Genomic DNA, 17,894 nt, shown 5'->3' with positions numbered 1-17,894 from the left:
AATACTGTCTTTCACGTCGGTAGCCATTTGTAATTCCCCAAAGAAAAAGTTGAGAAAAAGCGGAATCAAAGTGTGATGATGGGGCCTGGCTATCCACAATTAGTGACACACGCTGGCAGCCATAATTAAAATCCTTGACTCAGGCTTATATTCTCTCTCTCTCTCTCTCTCTCTCTCTCTCTCTCTCTCTCTCTCTCTCTCTCTCTCTCTCTATATATATATATATATATATATATATATATATACATCGTCCGCACATTTCAAGCCTTTCGCCTTTCCTCTTCGTTCCGCTTTTGTAAATTCTCTTTCTCGCACTTGGAGAAACTAATCGAGCCACTGCCACTTGGATTTTTTGTGCACACGGTGCGATCTTCGCAAATACTCCCCGTGGACTTTAGGTCGATTTACGGACATCGGCATGTCTAACCCTTGTCGAAAGGTTCTTACCAAACGTAATTGCAGTATATCGCAAAAGTGATAGATGCCCATTGAAATTCTTTAGATCGACGCACGAGGCTTGAATTAATGTCGAGAATCAACGAGGTCTCTAACACGTTCCAACAACATTGTCTCTTCCCACTGGTGAGATCCCCTCTTTCTCTCTTTGTTTCTCTAAGGTGTGAATTTCAGTGTCAACACCTATTTCTCTAATAGGGAACTTGTCTGATGACTTTTTGCACTCCTTCATCGAATTAAACTGCCAGACTGATTGCTTATCTCATGATTTATCCCATAATCCGATAGTTCTCATGATCTGCAAAAAAGAAAAGCAAATCTTTCTTCTATAGATTTAAAATTTCCCTTGTCTAAAAATAGATTAAATAAAAAGGTGCAGAAAATAGATTATTCAAAGTTGTTTTGATAAAATGTGAAAACCATTGTTAATTCCTGAGGGGCCGAGATCGAAACTTAATTAAGGCGTTTAATTAATATCACGCGGTAGCCTGAAGGGGCTTTTGAGCACCCGAGACTAAATGACTTTTCAAGTCTTTTTCTCTCTTTCTCTCTCTCTCTCTCGATGCACCTGTGTTAATTGTTCACCGACTCTCATTTCTCTTGTTCATCTTTCTCTCTTCTTTCAAATTGTATTTCACAAGAAGGACAGTGAAACGTGAAACTGAATTGAAAATCAAGGGATGAGAGAGAGAGAGAGCAACAAGTGTCCTCGTTACGAAGCGCAAAAGCATTCCTAATTATTCTTCTGCCCTTAAGAGTCTAAGATACAAAAAAAACCGCCTTGATTACATTTTCGTGTAATGTCATCGTCAACCATTAGGCCACCCACAAATTGGATCGATGCTTTATTACGCTCTACCTAATTGCTCTTCATTATCCGCTGAAACCAAAGGTTTACCAAATGACGCTTTTGCGTAATTTAGCAGATGTTTATTACCAAACAAAAAAAAAATACCAACTTCCGGAAAAATAATTACAATTTAATTGAGATTTATTTCTTCAATTTTGTTGAGTTATTATTTAGTTGTTTTTTTTTATGTAATTACGTAATCATTTTCATAAATTTTTAATGAGAATATTGGAGATTAATTTTTTCTGTTTTATTTTTCAGTGGTACACTATCGATAGCAGTAAATTTCGAGAAGATATATTAAAATTATGGATACCACTAGGCTTGGGACCGCAGAAAAATCAACCAGATCAAACTGCCAAAGAATTTCTTTCGAGGTCCATTGAAAGATCTAATTCACTGCTTCTACAAGCCTGGCACTATCTGGCCCGTTCCATCTTGTCTTCCTTCATCAGTCGAACTTCCGTCAATGGGTGAGTTTTTATTTACTCAATTTTGTGATCAATGCAAATTTATTTAATTCATTTTTAATTGAAAAAACATTTTGAATTGTTGAAAAATTTTATTAATTCAAATCTCGGGAAATTTCTATGGAAAAAAAAATTATATTTGAAAAACAAACAAAATTAAAGGAGATGATTTTTTTTTTAATAATATCGGGTTAATTAAATCTTTTGGTCAAAGGCTTTATATATTAAACTGTGTCGATTGATTTCGAATTTGTCTCATTAATTAATTTCCCCATTGAATTCTATATTATATTCAAATTATTTAAATATACAAAATATTCTAGGACGTGTGCGGGGAGCTCTAGCAACAAAGTTATACGGCTTTATATAAGTTTATAGAAGAGAGGTAAATCGAGTTATGAGAGAGAGAAAAAAAAGGGGTGCGAGGTCCCAGGAAGGCGAGATCGTTTGTGAGGTGATGAAAGAGGGCCTTCCCTTCTCGGCGGTTAATTAATAACCACGGAGATAGGATCTCCGCCTATCTCACTGTCCGAGGAGGCTCGAGACAAGCTGGTGGTAACTTACATGCTTGCAAGGTGGGCTCTGTGTATAAGCCATGGTTATTGATGGCTAGCTTTGTTTGCCCCCCGAACCGTTTATTAAAATCCAACTCAGGTGATTAACCTCTCTCTCTCTCTCTTTCTCTCCCTTGACTTGAGTCTCTTCATCCCCCTTCTCCCTTCATATATAGCGGCTACTAGGCGCGATCAACGATCAAAAACCACCACGGTGTGCAACCTCTCTTTCATCCTGCACGATCAACCAACTAACGTCTCATTCGATGAAGAAGGAAGCTGTAATTTACATGTATTCCGTTTTCAACCTCGGTAGTAACTTACATCCCCGCCTTCTCACACACTGGAATCAATCATATATATATATTCCCCTTCTTAAATGTGTGTCAAAAATTCTATTTGGCTTCTTTATATTATGTGTGCAACCGTGCCCTTATTAATTTATTTTCTAACACATTCTTTTTTGATGATAATAACTTAATCTTCATACTAATTGATTTCTGACATTGAAAAGGACTTCTTTGCAATAAGTTCGTTTTTTGAAATTTTATTTTCACCAATTGATGAATTTAAAAATTAATTTTTCATTAAAACTCCAAGAAATTATATTGGAAATGTGTTTGATAGTTTTTTTGTTTCGATTTTGAATAATACTAATAATTAAAAATGTAATTAGTTCTACAACGAAAAGTAAGAAGAAAATATTTTAGTATAACTTAAATTGAACTTATTTTTTAAATTACGTAAAAAATTTTTTTCAATTATTCTTCATTTTTCTTTCTCGTGAAATTTTTTATAGTTTCGTTATTAATTTTCTGTTAATTATTTTTTCTTTTTTTTACTAATGGATTTAAAAAATATTGCATTTATTTTCTCTTCTTTTTGTAATTTTCGTTAATTGGCACTATTTCTTCATATTCTTATTTCAAGAATATCGTAGTTAATTTTTTTTCAATTTTTTATTAAAAAAAAATTTAATTTGTCGGTTATAAGAGAAAAAAAAAGACTGAAATTTTCAATAATTCAGTGATTTAGAGAGGTAATTTCTTGCAAAACTCTAATTAAAGAATAATTTAATTATTATTGTTTTTCCAGTGAAATTGAAAGAAATTAAGCGTTCTTTTTCTCTCTCACTCCTTACAAAATTGAGTCTAGGAAGTTATATTTCTCTCGAAGTTTGTTTCAAGAAGAAATTCCTTTTTAACTATTAAAGAAATGATGTTCCTCTCTCTTCTGAGGATAATTATTAAAATACTCTAGTTTAAATCTGCTAATTTCAACCTACAACAACTTTGAATTGCGCTTTTGTTCCAAGGCCTGAAATTGTAGCACACTCATGTCTGTAAATGCCCACTTTAGGTTCAAGTCAGTAGCGAAGGAGTTAAAGAGCAACGACTAACGATTATCCGCTTTCGTTGTGTTGCAATTACCGCGTATAGTTGCAGTTCAACAGGTGAACATTTTCACGTTCAATTTTCTCATGAAAGAATATTTATTGAAAAATAGCAACAATTCATTTTCAAATTTAGATTAATCTTATCATTGTAATTAATTTTTAGTATCTAGGCCCCCTAGGATTTTTTTTCTTAATTTTTAAAAAGTATTAATAAAATAAGAATTTTGAATAAAAAAACGATCTTTTAATTCAGTTCAAAATATTCTTAATTTTCTTGTTCAGTTTCGAAAAAAAAATTAATAATATTAACATTAACTTAACATTCAAATCAGAATAAAAATATGAGTATCGTGTATTTAATGTAAATAAGAAAACAGGAAATTATATATACTTGGCATGTAGTATAAGATAGCTATACTGAATATATACTTTTTTTTATTCTTATACTCCATTTTGGTAAACCAGCTGTTATTTTCGCATATCTAGTCCACTAAATCTAAGTATACTTTTCTAGACGTGTCTGTTGTTCGAGATTAGGTGGAAATATTTGAAAATATGTCATTTGACCTCAATGAAAAAAAAGAAGCGAATCACCTGGGTGACGATATTGTATAAATATATATATATATATATATATATATATATATATATATATGACGTCCTGTCCTGCTGAGAATATTAATTACTTTTCTCCGCGTACAGACCATTCTACATTATCCAATGTTGCTCCCGGTTCGAGACTCGCTCTCAGCTCACAAATTAATCATAATTAGCGGCAAGATGTCCTCCATCAAAGTGTTGCTTCGAGACTAAAATGAGTCGAAAAAAAGAGGCTCTTGGTAGAAAAACGAAAGAGAGAGAGACAAGGAAAAAGAAATCAGTCACTCTGAGCGTATATCCGTCCTATCTTTCCTCTTTTTCATTCCTTTTCTTCTTCTTCTTCTTCTTCTTGATTATTTTTCTCATCTCTTTTCGATTCTTTTTCTTAACTCATTTTGATTATCATTATTTTTCTTCCCTTATTTTTGATTCTTTTAGGCTCTTTTGATTCATTTCGTTTTCTTTTTGATTCTTCTGAATGCTTCCCTCCATCCTTTGAATTTTTTTTTTCTTTTCAATCTGATTCTTCTTTCTTCAAGATTGATTCTTTCCCCCCTCTATTTTTAAATTTAAATCTCTCCTTCTACTTTTCGACGCTTCTTCTTATAACCTCCTTGATCCAAAAGCGACGTCCAGTTGATTTTATTCCTTCCAAAATTACACCTAATTTCATCAGATTGGCGCGCAGGTGGTAGCCACGGCTTTTGCCGACTTCATTCCGCTTCATTCACGCTTCCCAACGTCAATTAAAATTGATTGGTACCTACCCAACTCCGAATTGTTATTGCTTCTAATTGCGGGTTGGATCTCCATTTCTGCCTGTTCAAAGACCTCTCTCTCTCTCTCGTTTATTGTCCTACTTTAATTGTTTAACATTGTTATTCCCTGCCACTGAACTGTCGTTAATTACAATTCGTCCGTTAGTTTCCACGTCGATGAGTCTTTTCGAACTCGATGTTTGGCTAACTTCTGATACCAAATCAACTGTATATTTTAATATCTATTCATTATTTTTCCAAAGAAAGTTTCAATAATTTTAAAAATTAAAAACTATTTAGAAAATATAAAATTACAATTTGAAAATTGCAACCACTTCTTCGTTTTCTTGAAACTTCTTTTTTTTTTTAGTACAAATGTACTTGATTTCATTTATGTCAGCGAACAATAATTTCAGAGCAAATTGAAGTTGATTGGAAAATTACCAATAAGCGGTTATAAGATAAGGAGTAAAAAAAAGGCAAAACTGTTTGAAGAAATAGAGGACATTTTCCTTGTAAAGATATATATTTTTATCTTCGGGTGTTTGTAAAAGAATGAAAGAGCAAGTAACTTTGAAGAATTGAAGAGCCAGTCATTAGAGGACGTAATGCTAAAAAAGAAACTGATCTCTGTGTCGAGATATTTACTTTGAACCGGATTGTATATAAAGGGTTGGGAAATGGGTGGTAACAGCAGAGGTAGAAACGCCAATGTTGAATGTTGACGAGAAATCCAGTAGCAAGTTTTTGTCTTATACCTGGGCAATGATCATGGGGGTCTTTGGTGCAAACCATAAAGTGGGGAACTGTATATATATAGTTCGTAGAAGGGAGTGTTTAGTTCCACACGCCACCTGTTACCTCCATTTTTCGACATCGCAAGAACCCCCCCTCACCCCGAGATCTTGTTTCTTCAAAAGGTGATCATCATCCCCGGTGGTATATTTATAGAAATCTCATTGTCACTTTTTTTACACAATTTAAGTTTGCATTTTTTGAAAAAATTTGTTTTTATGATCATCAGTAATTTCTAGATTAATATTTATTACTAAAATGTCAAATAATACAGGGTTTTATATCGACAAATATTACAAGAGACATGCGGTGATGTATCGAACAATCACCTTTCGTTCTTGTGTGTGTATATATGTATACTCGACTCGTGCAGTTTATGAGCTTCTTTTATGTTTATGAGTCTATGGTAGGCCATGTACACTTCTGAAAGTCAACCGTGCGCGGAAAGACCAGATTATAATTACGTTACTCAAAGCAGCAGTAATTCATCGAAGTGGTATAGAGTTCATTTCTGTGCGATGTTATTTATAATCTAAACTATTCCTGATTGAGCACTTAGGCAAAAATGATGATGACTCGTTTATACTACTCACCTCGTTCATAATTTCAGATAAAAAAAAATTCTTTTTAAATAATAAAAATTTGAATAATAAAATTACAATTTAAAAAATACTTTCTTTTTCGAAAATAGATAACAAGGTGGATTTACTGTACTGAAAAAATAATTTATTTGATTTAAATACTCGATTACTTGACTATTATCAAATAAATATTTACTTGAATAATTTTTATTTTAATTAATTGAATTGTATTTGAACCAATAATTTTTAAATTTGAAACAAATACAATTTAATTGGCTCGAATAATAATTATTTGATACAAATAAATATTTATTTGATAATAGTCAAGTACACTGAAAAAAAAATTTATTTGATTCAAATACCGGTGTATTTGGTTATTATCAAATAAATATTTACTTGAATCAAATATTTCTTATTTGAATCAAATAAATGGTATTTGCTTCAAATACTGAAATATTTGATTCAAATAAGAAATATTTGATTCTAGTAAATATTCATTTGATAATAACCAAATACACAGGTATTTGAATCAAATAAATTTTTTTTCAATGTGATATTAAATAATTTGTCTCCCTTTCATTATTAAGTCATTTCTAAATATTATATTATCTAAAAAAACTTTTTGTTAAAATTACTGCTATTAATGGAAAAATTTTCTCATTTCATTAAGAATATAAATTCTTTATTACAAAACCCTCTTTATTATTATGTATATCAAATATTCTAATAATATGGTTATTAGCTTTGAGCATTTATTTCCGTCCTTTTTTTTACACGTTAATAATAATATGGTATCAATGCACACGAATGTGACATTTGGGTGGTACCCAGTAAATACGATTTTAATGAGAATTGAACCCCCACAGGATTAATGTATATATATATATATATATATATGGGAAGTAGAGTTCTATATATATTTCGTAATTACAGAAAGGGCAGGTAATTTTCCAGAAACTGAAGGAACACATATGTTACTAGGAAGAAATTATCCGACTGCACGGTAATAAAAAAAAAAAAAAAAAAAAAAATAGAAGGTGACGTTAGCCTCATCGGGTCGAGTTACATTATCAGTTAATGTTGGAGCGTTGACACACCAGACGACACTTTACCAGTACGACACCTAAATTAACACACACACACTCACAAACCATAAAAAGAGAAAATACAGTTGTAAATCAAAATAAACGTTGAAAATTTCTAGCGCAATTATGTTTAAATAATTGTTGTAAAATTAGATAAAAGATAATATGATTTTGTTTGTTTTTCCTAATTTAGTTTATTTAATTTGTTTTCTTTAATATTTAATTTCTTTTCATTGTAAGTACTTTTTTCTTACGAGGTTAAAAAATTGTATTGATTCTTTTATTGCGCTTAATTATATATAGAGAGAAACAATAAGAGGGTCAATATTGATCGTATAATCCGTTTTTCTTCGATCGGCCTTTGTTTTTCGTATTATTGTAAAGAATACATGTAATTTTTTTATTTTATTTCAATTGACGTATGTCGCGGTCATCATAGTAATTATCAATATCGCGTTTGCGCGGCAAACCCCCTTTAGTTTCAAAGGGAGTATCCTCAATTGGCAACCCTCTCGTAATTAAGGGATTGCGCAGACGCCAATTCTCACCGAAGGAAAAAGCTTAACTGGCCAACCCCTGGAATTCATTCTAGTGTCCCTTTGACCAGTAATTATAAGGGAAGGCGTTGTCCGGAAGTTCAATTGAACAGCCCCCTATTCGTTTCACTGAAACAATACGAGTTTGCGCGCCTTTCATTATTAGTTTCGATTGGCTCCTCTTTTTTTTTCTGTGTAGAGTTCTTGAGATTTTCAATTTTCAGGGATTATTCAAGGATGAATGGTTAGAGGTTTTAAGTAAAGAAATCGCCTTTTAGTAGGATATTAAATATTTCATTCTGCGTGAGTTGAAAATTAATTTAATTTATTATATATAACGTTGATTAGGTATTTGTTTCATTTAAAGAATTTTCTGTTTTCTTATTTTATATACTCAGAATACCATGGTTTACCAATCGGTTAGAAGGCATTTTCAGAAAAATATAATTGAAAGCTAACAAGTGATTCTTGTGACTCCTTTCCTTCAATGCTCCAATTACGATTCGTCTCGAACGATCAAATAGATTCTACATCTTGCAGAAAAGAAACGCCGAGAAGACAAGTGTAGAATAAGCTCAAGTTGTTACCCTTTAGAAAACAAGTAATTTCTGCGCGATCCATCTGCCTCCCCCCTTTTTTTTTCATCTCCCCCTTTTACAATCCTTTAATTACAATTCGTCTCGTGTAACTGGCTTTTCAAGATCATGAAACATAGCTCTATCTATACAGTAAATTCCACACGCAATTCTTTCTCCCTCTTCTTTTCATTGCGTTTTAATGTCAATGCAGAAATATCTCACAAAATAAATGCGATATAAACAAGTAAAGCAAAATATATATGTATATGTATTGAGAGAGAAAGAGAGAAATGTAATTCTATATAGGAAACACCCAACGAATTATACATGCAAGACGATGGCGAATGCAGCGTCCACATTGTGAACATATAAATCGAACAATATGAGTCCAGAGAGCCAATCAGAGAGGCTTTTAGTGCCCGATAAAAACTTGCTGCTTCGCGATCCCTCGCTTCCATCCCTGCCATGATGCAAACGCCCCCTTCGACCTCCTCCTACTTTGTCATTTCTTTTTATTTTCTCTATTTCTTTCTCTGTCCCACTGTTTTGTACATATGTGTATACTCTAGGTGCGCCTGGAGATTTACCTGCTGTACCTGTACAACCTATCCAGATATACATTGCATATCGTGAAACTAAAAAGACGCAGTTCAGTTTTATTCTATGATTTAAATTTCTATCCTACGAAAATCTTACGATTTTACCAATTAGAACCTAGAATTTAATATTTAAACATTTATATTCTTAAAATAAGTTAAGAAGATTATAGAAGAACATTAATTCTATATTCTATATAACAATGACTCCAAAACTCGAGTTGAAACCTAATAAATGAGTTTAATCGTTGATGACTATTAATCAAACCATTTTTTTTTTCCCCTTTCTTTTTGCCCTAAATTTAAATTGCCCTCGCGAATCCGAAACACCTTTCGAATTTCCTTAAAGCACCAACCTCATTCTCTTCGCTTCATCCTCTTCCTGCAAAACCTCAACATCCACAATCTCCCCCTAATCGTTTTTAAAATCCCGAAAAAGCCCTCAGCTTGAAAAATTGCCGCACTAACTCCCTCAGAGCACGCTTGTCTGACCATAAACGGTCTTACTACTACCGGACGACTTTTCTCTCTCCCGCGCAAATGTAAAATCCCTGCGCTCAATATATATATATATATATATATATATATATATATAGGTGTATTCTCTCTGAAACGAGAAGAAAAAATGGAAAAATACATGAGATACATTGTTCACAACCCGACGCAATTCCATCACTTGCATTCTCATGATGGTTTTCGAGTCGCGATAGGTGATGTTGACCGCGCTTCCATTTCAATATGTATATGTGTGTATGTGAGTTAAAAAGAGATAGAATGTGTCTCCTTCCCCTCTGTAATGGTGGGGCGGGAGGGATCGAAAACAGGACGGAAGGAAAGGGCGTAAGAAGAATGGATGAGGTGGGGAGAGAATAAGAGAAGGACTCGCATAACGATCCCGTTTAAGAATCCTTCTTTCTCTCTCACCCTGTGTCTTTACCTCTTCGTTACTCCTCTCTTTTACTTTATCTCCCTCTCTTTTTATCTTTATTTCTTTCTCTTTCCATCACTCTTTTTCTCCATCTCCCTCTTTCTCTATCTTTCCCTTTTTCCTCTTTCTTCTTTTTCTCTCCTTCTCACAGTTTTTCTCTTTCTTAATACTACTCATCTCTCTCCTTTAAGTCCACTCTAAGACTCCCAGTCACGGCCGAGCGAAATAACAGGGCACCCCCTCTTGCCCCTCTCGTTTCTTCATATCCACCCACCCTTTACGTCCCCTCTACCATTTCTACCAAACACACCCGCAAAAGGATAGCATTTGCAAACTCGCGTGTATAATTGTCCGGGTTTTGAGCCTCCCCTTATCTCGCCCCACCACAATGTGAATGTGGGCGTAACTAATCCCCACTCCATTCACCATGGGGGAATCTAGTCTTAAACGAACACGCCTATCTTCAGCATCCCTATCGTCCTCGGTTAGTATCCCCACCATAATTTTCTCCGTCACCTAGTGTCCTACACCTACTCTATACACGATTTCATATATATATATATATATATATATATATATATATATATATATATATATATATACTATATACTCCTTCCGACGCCTCACATCCGCGAAATCGGGAGATGAAACTGGGAAGAGTGGCTAACGAGACGTCGCGTTGCCCAATGGTGGGGGGTGGAGAGAAGGGAAATGCTAAATACATACAGCCAGGAACGAGAGTTGATCGCTAAGGGCCCTGTTTGTGTATATTATTATTCTTTTGAGTAGAATAATTTCTTTTTTTTTTGTATTTAGTAAAAAAAAGTCTTTTTTTTTGGTTCTAAAAACGAAATTGACAGGGCCCAAGTAGGGAATGAAACGCCACACCTGATCAGGGCCAAATCAGGGCGACTAGAAAATATAAATTTCCTAATCAGGGCTATTCCCTAATGGGGATAGTTTAATCCGACCCCAATTTGGCCCCTGGCAAAATTTCTGCGCGGTACGAGTTTCAAATTTTTATTATTTTACACTTTTAAAATAACTGTACGGAAAAAAATCTTTGGAACAGCGATATGTTTTTCTAAAATAGCGAAAACTTTTTCTGTTTTAGTAAAATTTATTGCTTTTTCAGGTGAATATTTTTTTTTCCGTGTGTTTAAGTTTTATTAAATGAGCTAATTTAATCATAAGAAACTAAATATTTAAAACGTTCTTAATTCTTAAAAATCTCAATTTGTATATTTAAATATTTTATCATTTTTTTTTTTTTTTATTTAAATATAAAAATTTTTAAATATTGAATTCGGAATGAAAAAAAAATTCTTAATGAATTTTTAAATATTAAATTATAAAAAAGAAAATTCATTTTAAGAGTAACGCACCTCTATTCGTAAATAGAATCGCATGTCTGACCGTATCGCGACTTTTCTACTTAGACAATTTTTTAGTAGAGAAAGATGTTCTTCGAAGCCATCAGTTATAACCTCTCTTCTATATAGGCAAACGCGTTTCATATTTACGTATATGTATGTATATACAATATCAGAGAAAAATTGACTTTTGCGGTTACAGATATTTTGGTGCCAACGGGATATTTTCTCATAAAATGCAAATAAAATTTCCAGGAAATATTTCATTATTGAAAGCTGTTGTATATATAATAAATATTATTAAACTTTCGAGAATTTATGAATATACTCTTCTATAGATTAATTAAAACTATAACTTAAATCATAAAACAAAAAATTACAGTAGGGAAAAAAATCTTTATCTGGAACAGCGATATGTTTCTCTAGAATAACGAAAACTTTCGCTATTTTAATAAAATCCCTGTTCCAGTGAAACTTATCGCTGTTACAGGTGAAAATTTTTTCTGCAAAAATTTTACTACTCAAAATATAATTGATAATTTGATTTACATCTTACGTTATATTGATTTCAGTTATATTTTTTTGTGGAACGAAGGTTTAAGGGGTGGAAGTAGCCCAACCAAAAATTTCAGTATTATACCAGAGTTAACTACTGGCGCAGTACTGGTTCAGTATTGGCTACCGAGGCTGGGCAGTCTGTACTGATCCAGTACTGGTATTTTCATTGTATCAGTACTGGTACAGTACCACCCTTCCAGTACTGGCAAATCAGCACTGAGCCGATATTGAGCCAGTACTGGCTCAAATATATTTTCTTTTTGATTAATACTATAGTTTACAAAAAGTTCTAAAGTGAACCTGATAAACCTTTTTGTTTAAATATTTTGTTCATAAAAATTTTTTCACTTTGATTTTATTTTTGAAAATTAAAAGGTATTTTATTTTGCTTTTTTGAGGGTATAAAATTATTTAAACAAAAAGTTTCCTGAGATTAATTCCAAAACATTTTGCAAGTTTTTTTTTGTTGTTTTCAGATATGCAATAAACCAAAAAAATTCTTTAACGATCAAACTAAAAATAAATAAAATTTTTTATAAAAAAATTAATAATTTTTAAAATAAAAATTCAAAAAAATTTTCTTGACAACACTTGTTAAATATTAAAAAACAACTTTTATTTTCTTAAAAAAATTTTTCAAAAATTTATTTTGATGCAAATAATTAAAGTGAATAATAAAATAATTAAATAGCTAATTGTATAATTATTTTATAAACATTTTTATTTTTACTGAACTGTTTTTATATATTATAAAAACTTTGGTTTTATAATAAATATATTTTTATATTTATTTTTTGTTTTTTTTAAATAATGATTTGCATTATATTTTATATTTAATAAAAAATAAAAACTGTTGGTGTTTTCGATTTTATATATAATAAAATATTAATTAGTTAGTTGACTAATTTTATTAATATTTAATTTGTGTTGGGTTACTACAACTTTCACACACTTTTTCCTAAAAAAAAAAGTATTACCTGGTGCAGAGATTTCACTATTGCAGTGAAACTTATCTCTGTTACAGTTAAAGCTTTCTTTTCGTATACAATAAATTACAAAACTGCCAGTACTCAGCCAGTACTGAACCAGTAGTGGTTACCAGTACTGGTGCCAACTCTGGCAGCCAATACTGGTAAAATGTTATCATCCCAAAGTTACGCCAACTCTGGCGCCAATACTGGGTGCCAGTACTGCGCCAACACTTGTCAGTACTGCGCCAGTACTGCGCCATTAGTAAATTTTTGATTGGGAGTGAATAATGTTATGAAATCGAATGTTAGCTTTGGAATGCAGAGAATATGCAAACAGAGATGCATTCTTTGCGCTCGATTCATCTGCCCTTAAAGCCATCCCTGGACCACCTTCTCTCTCTCTCTCTCTCTCTCTCTCTCTCTCTCTCTCTCTCGCGATCGTTCTTGTCCCCTGCTGCCAACAACGACCACCGCCACCATTCGTCTGCAACGCTTCTTGTGAAAAAGTTACCCCCGCTTCAAACCTTCTTTAGATGGAATCAGAGGGTGAGGTGCGAGACGAGGAAAGAGGGTGCACGAGCGCTCTTACATTGTCGCTTCAGGCGAACACACACACATGCTTCGCACTTTAAACGAATATATAAGCCCTCACTCATACATTATCTACATTTTCAAATAATGTATATTACATATATATGTAACATACACACATATATATATACTTGTGAATATATTAAGAATGTAATTTTTTTTAAAAAAAAGTCCTATATGTCCGACACATTTAAAGGAGAAATTGAAATGCGCGCGTGTCCGCGCACAACGTCGATTGTATAATCGCGAGTGAAAAGAAAGAGGAGAAAAGAATGTGTCGCGATGATATCGCGAAGTGAAAGACCCTTGACTCTCATTCTCTTCCACTCCTCTTACATATTTCTTTTTCCTTCTTTTAGTTTTATTTCGCGTTCCTTCGCCCAATTCTATTCTCTTTTTTTTCACCTGTATATATATAGCATATAATATAATATATATATATATATATATATATATATATATATATATATATATATATATATATATATATATATATGCATGTATATCATGCTTCTTGAGATTGAAGTACATGCAGTGTGATTTTCGAGATATTAATACCCCATTCCTCCATTTATATCGGAGATTTCGATATTGTCAGGGAGTGAAGTGGTTTTTCAGAGCAGATGGCTGACAAACGTTTGCAGTTCACCGGAAAGTCATGAATTTTATCTTGGCTTCCGTGAGATTCATGGAAATTTTTGTTATTCTTTTCTTTTCCTCTCTATTATATTTTTTTCTCGATTAAAAAAAAAAATTGCATATATTATGTTTTTCAATTTTAGTTCAATTCATCAATTACAAAAAAGAATGAAGCCATACATATAATACACCACAGAAAAAAGATAATATTCGTCTTAGAGTCAAATAAATATATATTTGTTTCAAATAAAATTTTATTTGAGTAGAATATAAATTTTGTGTTAAATGAATTTTTTTATTTCAAATAAAATTAGACTCTGAGACAAATATATTTTTATTTGCTTGAAATAAATTTTATTTTATCTCAATATTTCTGTTTTGTAACGAATGTTACAGCAACTAAATATTAGCTATCCTAATTATGAGCTTCAAATAACTAAAAATTAGCTATTCGTGATATAGCAAACTCATTTTTCTTCATAATTATATTTAAATTTTTATTTATTAGTGTTTGGAATTTAATTGGGAATTTAAAAGGGCTTCTTAAATTCTTATTATCATTTTCTAACAAGCCTTGGGTTTTTGAGTAAAAACAAATTCCAAGTGAATCATTATTAGGTTGGGTAGGAGAATTTTTTTTTTTTTTTTTTTTTTTTAACAAACTGAATGCCAACGAGGCGGCATGCAGTCTGGTCTGTATATGCGTTATTTCGTTCTGTGAGGGATGTAGGCAAAAAGAAATTGAAACTCTCGAGGAGTAGAATTTCGTTATTGATATTTGCATAATATTATGAAGCACGCATAATAAATGAAAAATAATCAAAAGAAAAAAAAACACATGTTCATACTCTCTTTGTATATATATGTGCTCGGGTATATAAAATCTCAGAGCACATAAATATATGAGAGCGCGTTTGAAGTTTATATCGATTCGCATTTATATAACACACACAAGAATGTGATGATTTAATGAAAACGTCGTTTTTTAGAAAATTCATCCTATCAAAAAAAATATATCAATTATTATAACTTAAGTATAATATGTTTCACTAAAAGAAATAAAGTTTTCGCTATTCTAAAGAAACATATCGCTCTTCCAGATGAAGATTTTTTTCCGTATTTTTTTCGAAAATTTTATTTGTTTGAAAAAAAATTTCTTTCATTCAAAAGAAAACTTTTTTTGAGTTTCTCAATTACTTGAAGCAGGAGAATATTTTGTAGGAAATCGACCATGTCTAAAAGTTCGTTTACCGCGTCGGATGCGCAAGTGTATTTTGCATTTTACGAGCTAACGAATGATAGAGTACAGTTTCTCGCAACGATCGTGACCATGCGACTTTCGCACCTTGTATATATATATAAGATGGATACGGTTTACGACTATTTACCATTCCAACTTCCACCCACTCTTATATATTTTTTTGTTTGTTTGTGTGTAGGTAGTTTGTTAAAAAAATAAAAGAAAAATAGACGGCGCAAACTATATACTTTAATTTTTCTTTCGCGGTTTCTCTTGGTTATATCGCGAGAGAGTTTTGCGCTTGCATTCAAAATATGCGCTTGCTCGTAAAATACCTCGAAAGGGCGAGTTCATAGTGTTAAAGAGGCGCTTCGAGGACCGTTTACCTAATAATAGCAATAATATGTAAATGCGATGCGTATCAACCGCCATCGAAAGAATCCACCCTGCTTCGAAGCCTATTGTTTGCAAATCCCAATGTGTGTGCCCTCGTAGATTTTGCTGCGCGGCGACTTCGTTTCTCGATTTTTTGTATAGGTGTAAGTACATACATATATATATATATATATTTGTGTGTGGCGCGCGAATAAAAGAAAAGGGCTCGAAGTATCCTTCCTCTTCTTTTTTTTTTCTCTTGATCCACACAAAAATGAGAGAGAGAAAAAAAAAATTCTATGCTCAAAAAAAGAGCGATACAATTTTTAATTTATTTGCACTTTTGGGATATATAGAAGCGAAACTTGTTTTGCTGCGTGTGTGTGATATTATTTTGCTGGTTTCAACAAAAGAATTACGGTGAAGACAGATGGATCATAAATGAATTGAGAAGGGGGGTGGGGGAGGAGGAGGAGGATTAAATAATTCTCGAATTAGAAATCATTTTTTTGCTTCTTCAATGTACTTTTTATTTTTATTATTTCCGAATTTATTTATGAGATGTTAATTTATTCTTGTATAAAATAATTATTTACTAAATTTTTATATAGGAAAAATTATATATTCGAAAATGTAAAAAGAATTGATTTGTCTCTATAAAGATAAACAAATACACAGAAAATTAAAAGGCATTAAAATAAGCTGCAACGCTTATTATCTTAATGCCTTTTAATTTTCTGTGTAAGTTTCATAAAAAGAGAAAGTAAAAAAAAAATATTTTCCAAAAAGAAAAAACAAAATATTGAAAAATGTCCCTCAAATGGAAATATTTATAAAATCCTTCCAAATTACAACCTTTCAAGATTTTTCTCAATTCCTCACAATCCGCAGCGGATCCCTTATCAAACCACCCCCCCCCCCCTTTGGACGAATTCGCTTCTAATATTCCTCATTCACATTTCTTCATATATATTCGCAGAAAAAAGGAGGGGGAATTCTCTTTGCGCGAGGAAAAACGCAAACGAAGCCGCTAGACCGCGCGTCGCCGGAGTCCAAATTATGGGCACAAGCTAACACAATAAAAAAGAAACGCGAAACGAAATAAAAGATAAATTGATTGAGGGAGCGTTGGCTGAGTTTCTTCGATAAAGAGAGAGAGAGAGAGAGAATGGTGTGTGTATAGTCCTTGCCAGTAATGAAAGAGCAAGAAACATTGAAATCGGACTGTTTTTGGGACCCTGAAGAGTAAAGGGAATGAAGTAAGGCCCCTCTGAAGATACAATGGGTGCGGGAGGGAAGAGAAGTTCGCGAGAGCGCAAAAGCGGTGAATTAATTGTCGCTCGCGCCGCCGTCGATGCCAGGAGAAGAGCGACCCTCTATATAAGATCAGCGGGTCTGATTTGTGAGCCGCACGTGTGTTGTGTGCCTCTCTCTTCCTTCCTTCATTCCCCGAACCCGAAAAACGAGAGGGGACCTTGTCGATGGTACGTGGCAGCAGCAACGAAAGACAGTGGGGCCCCGTAGAGACAACGACGGAGGCTGCCAATAAGATCAAATAAAAGTAAAATGAAAAAAAAAAAAAAAAAAAGTGAAAAGAGGTTGCGAAAGGCCGCGAAGAAGCGGCTGCTCTTGCGAGGATGGAAAATAAGGATCTGCAACATAGGGAATATGGAGAAGCGCGGCATTGAACAATGCGCGCACACAACTTTAGAGAGAGAGAGAGAGAGAAAGAAAGATTCCCTATCTGCCCACACTCTCATTCTTTTCTTTTAATTTTCATTTTTATTATTAGTCCTTTGAAAAATTCTGTTTTTTATTTTTCACTCCTATTTTTGTCATTTCTTTTTTTTATTAACATTTAATAAAAATATTTTTTTTTAGTAGAATTAATAAGAAAAAATGATTTTTGAAATTCGCATTAAGAAAATTATGACAGAACAGTTTATTTTATAAATATAATAATT

At 32.6% G+C, this 17,894-nt stretch overlaps 1 protein-coding gene across 1 annotated transcript in view; it reads left to right on the top strand.

The window, feature by feature from the left end:
- LOC127291155 (protein-L-histidine N-pros-methyltransferase) overlaps positions 1 to 17,894 on the top strand; it is a 29,873-nt gene that overhangs the window by 7,613 nt on the left and 4,366 nt on the right. Inside the window, exon 3 of the mRNA XM_051320086.1 lies at positions 1,568 to 1,779. Coding sequence (XP_051176043.1) covers positions 1,568 to 1,779 — 212 coding nt within the window. The remainder of the gene's footprint in view (positions 1 to 1,567; positions 1,780 to 17,894) is intronic.

The sequence above is a fragment of the Leptopilina boulardi genome, unplaced genomic scaffold, assembly GCF_019393585.1.
Source record: "Leptopilina boulardi isolate dan_hultmark-lab unplaced genomic scaffold, ZJU_Lbou_2.1 LbouV2_126, whole genome shotgun sequence".
Lineage (NCBI taxonomy): Eukaryota > Metazoa > Arthropoda > Insecta > Hymenoptera > Figitidae > Leptopilina > Leptopilina boulardi.
This window is presented reverse-complemented; position numbering and strand designations above follow the sequence as displayed.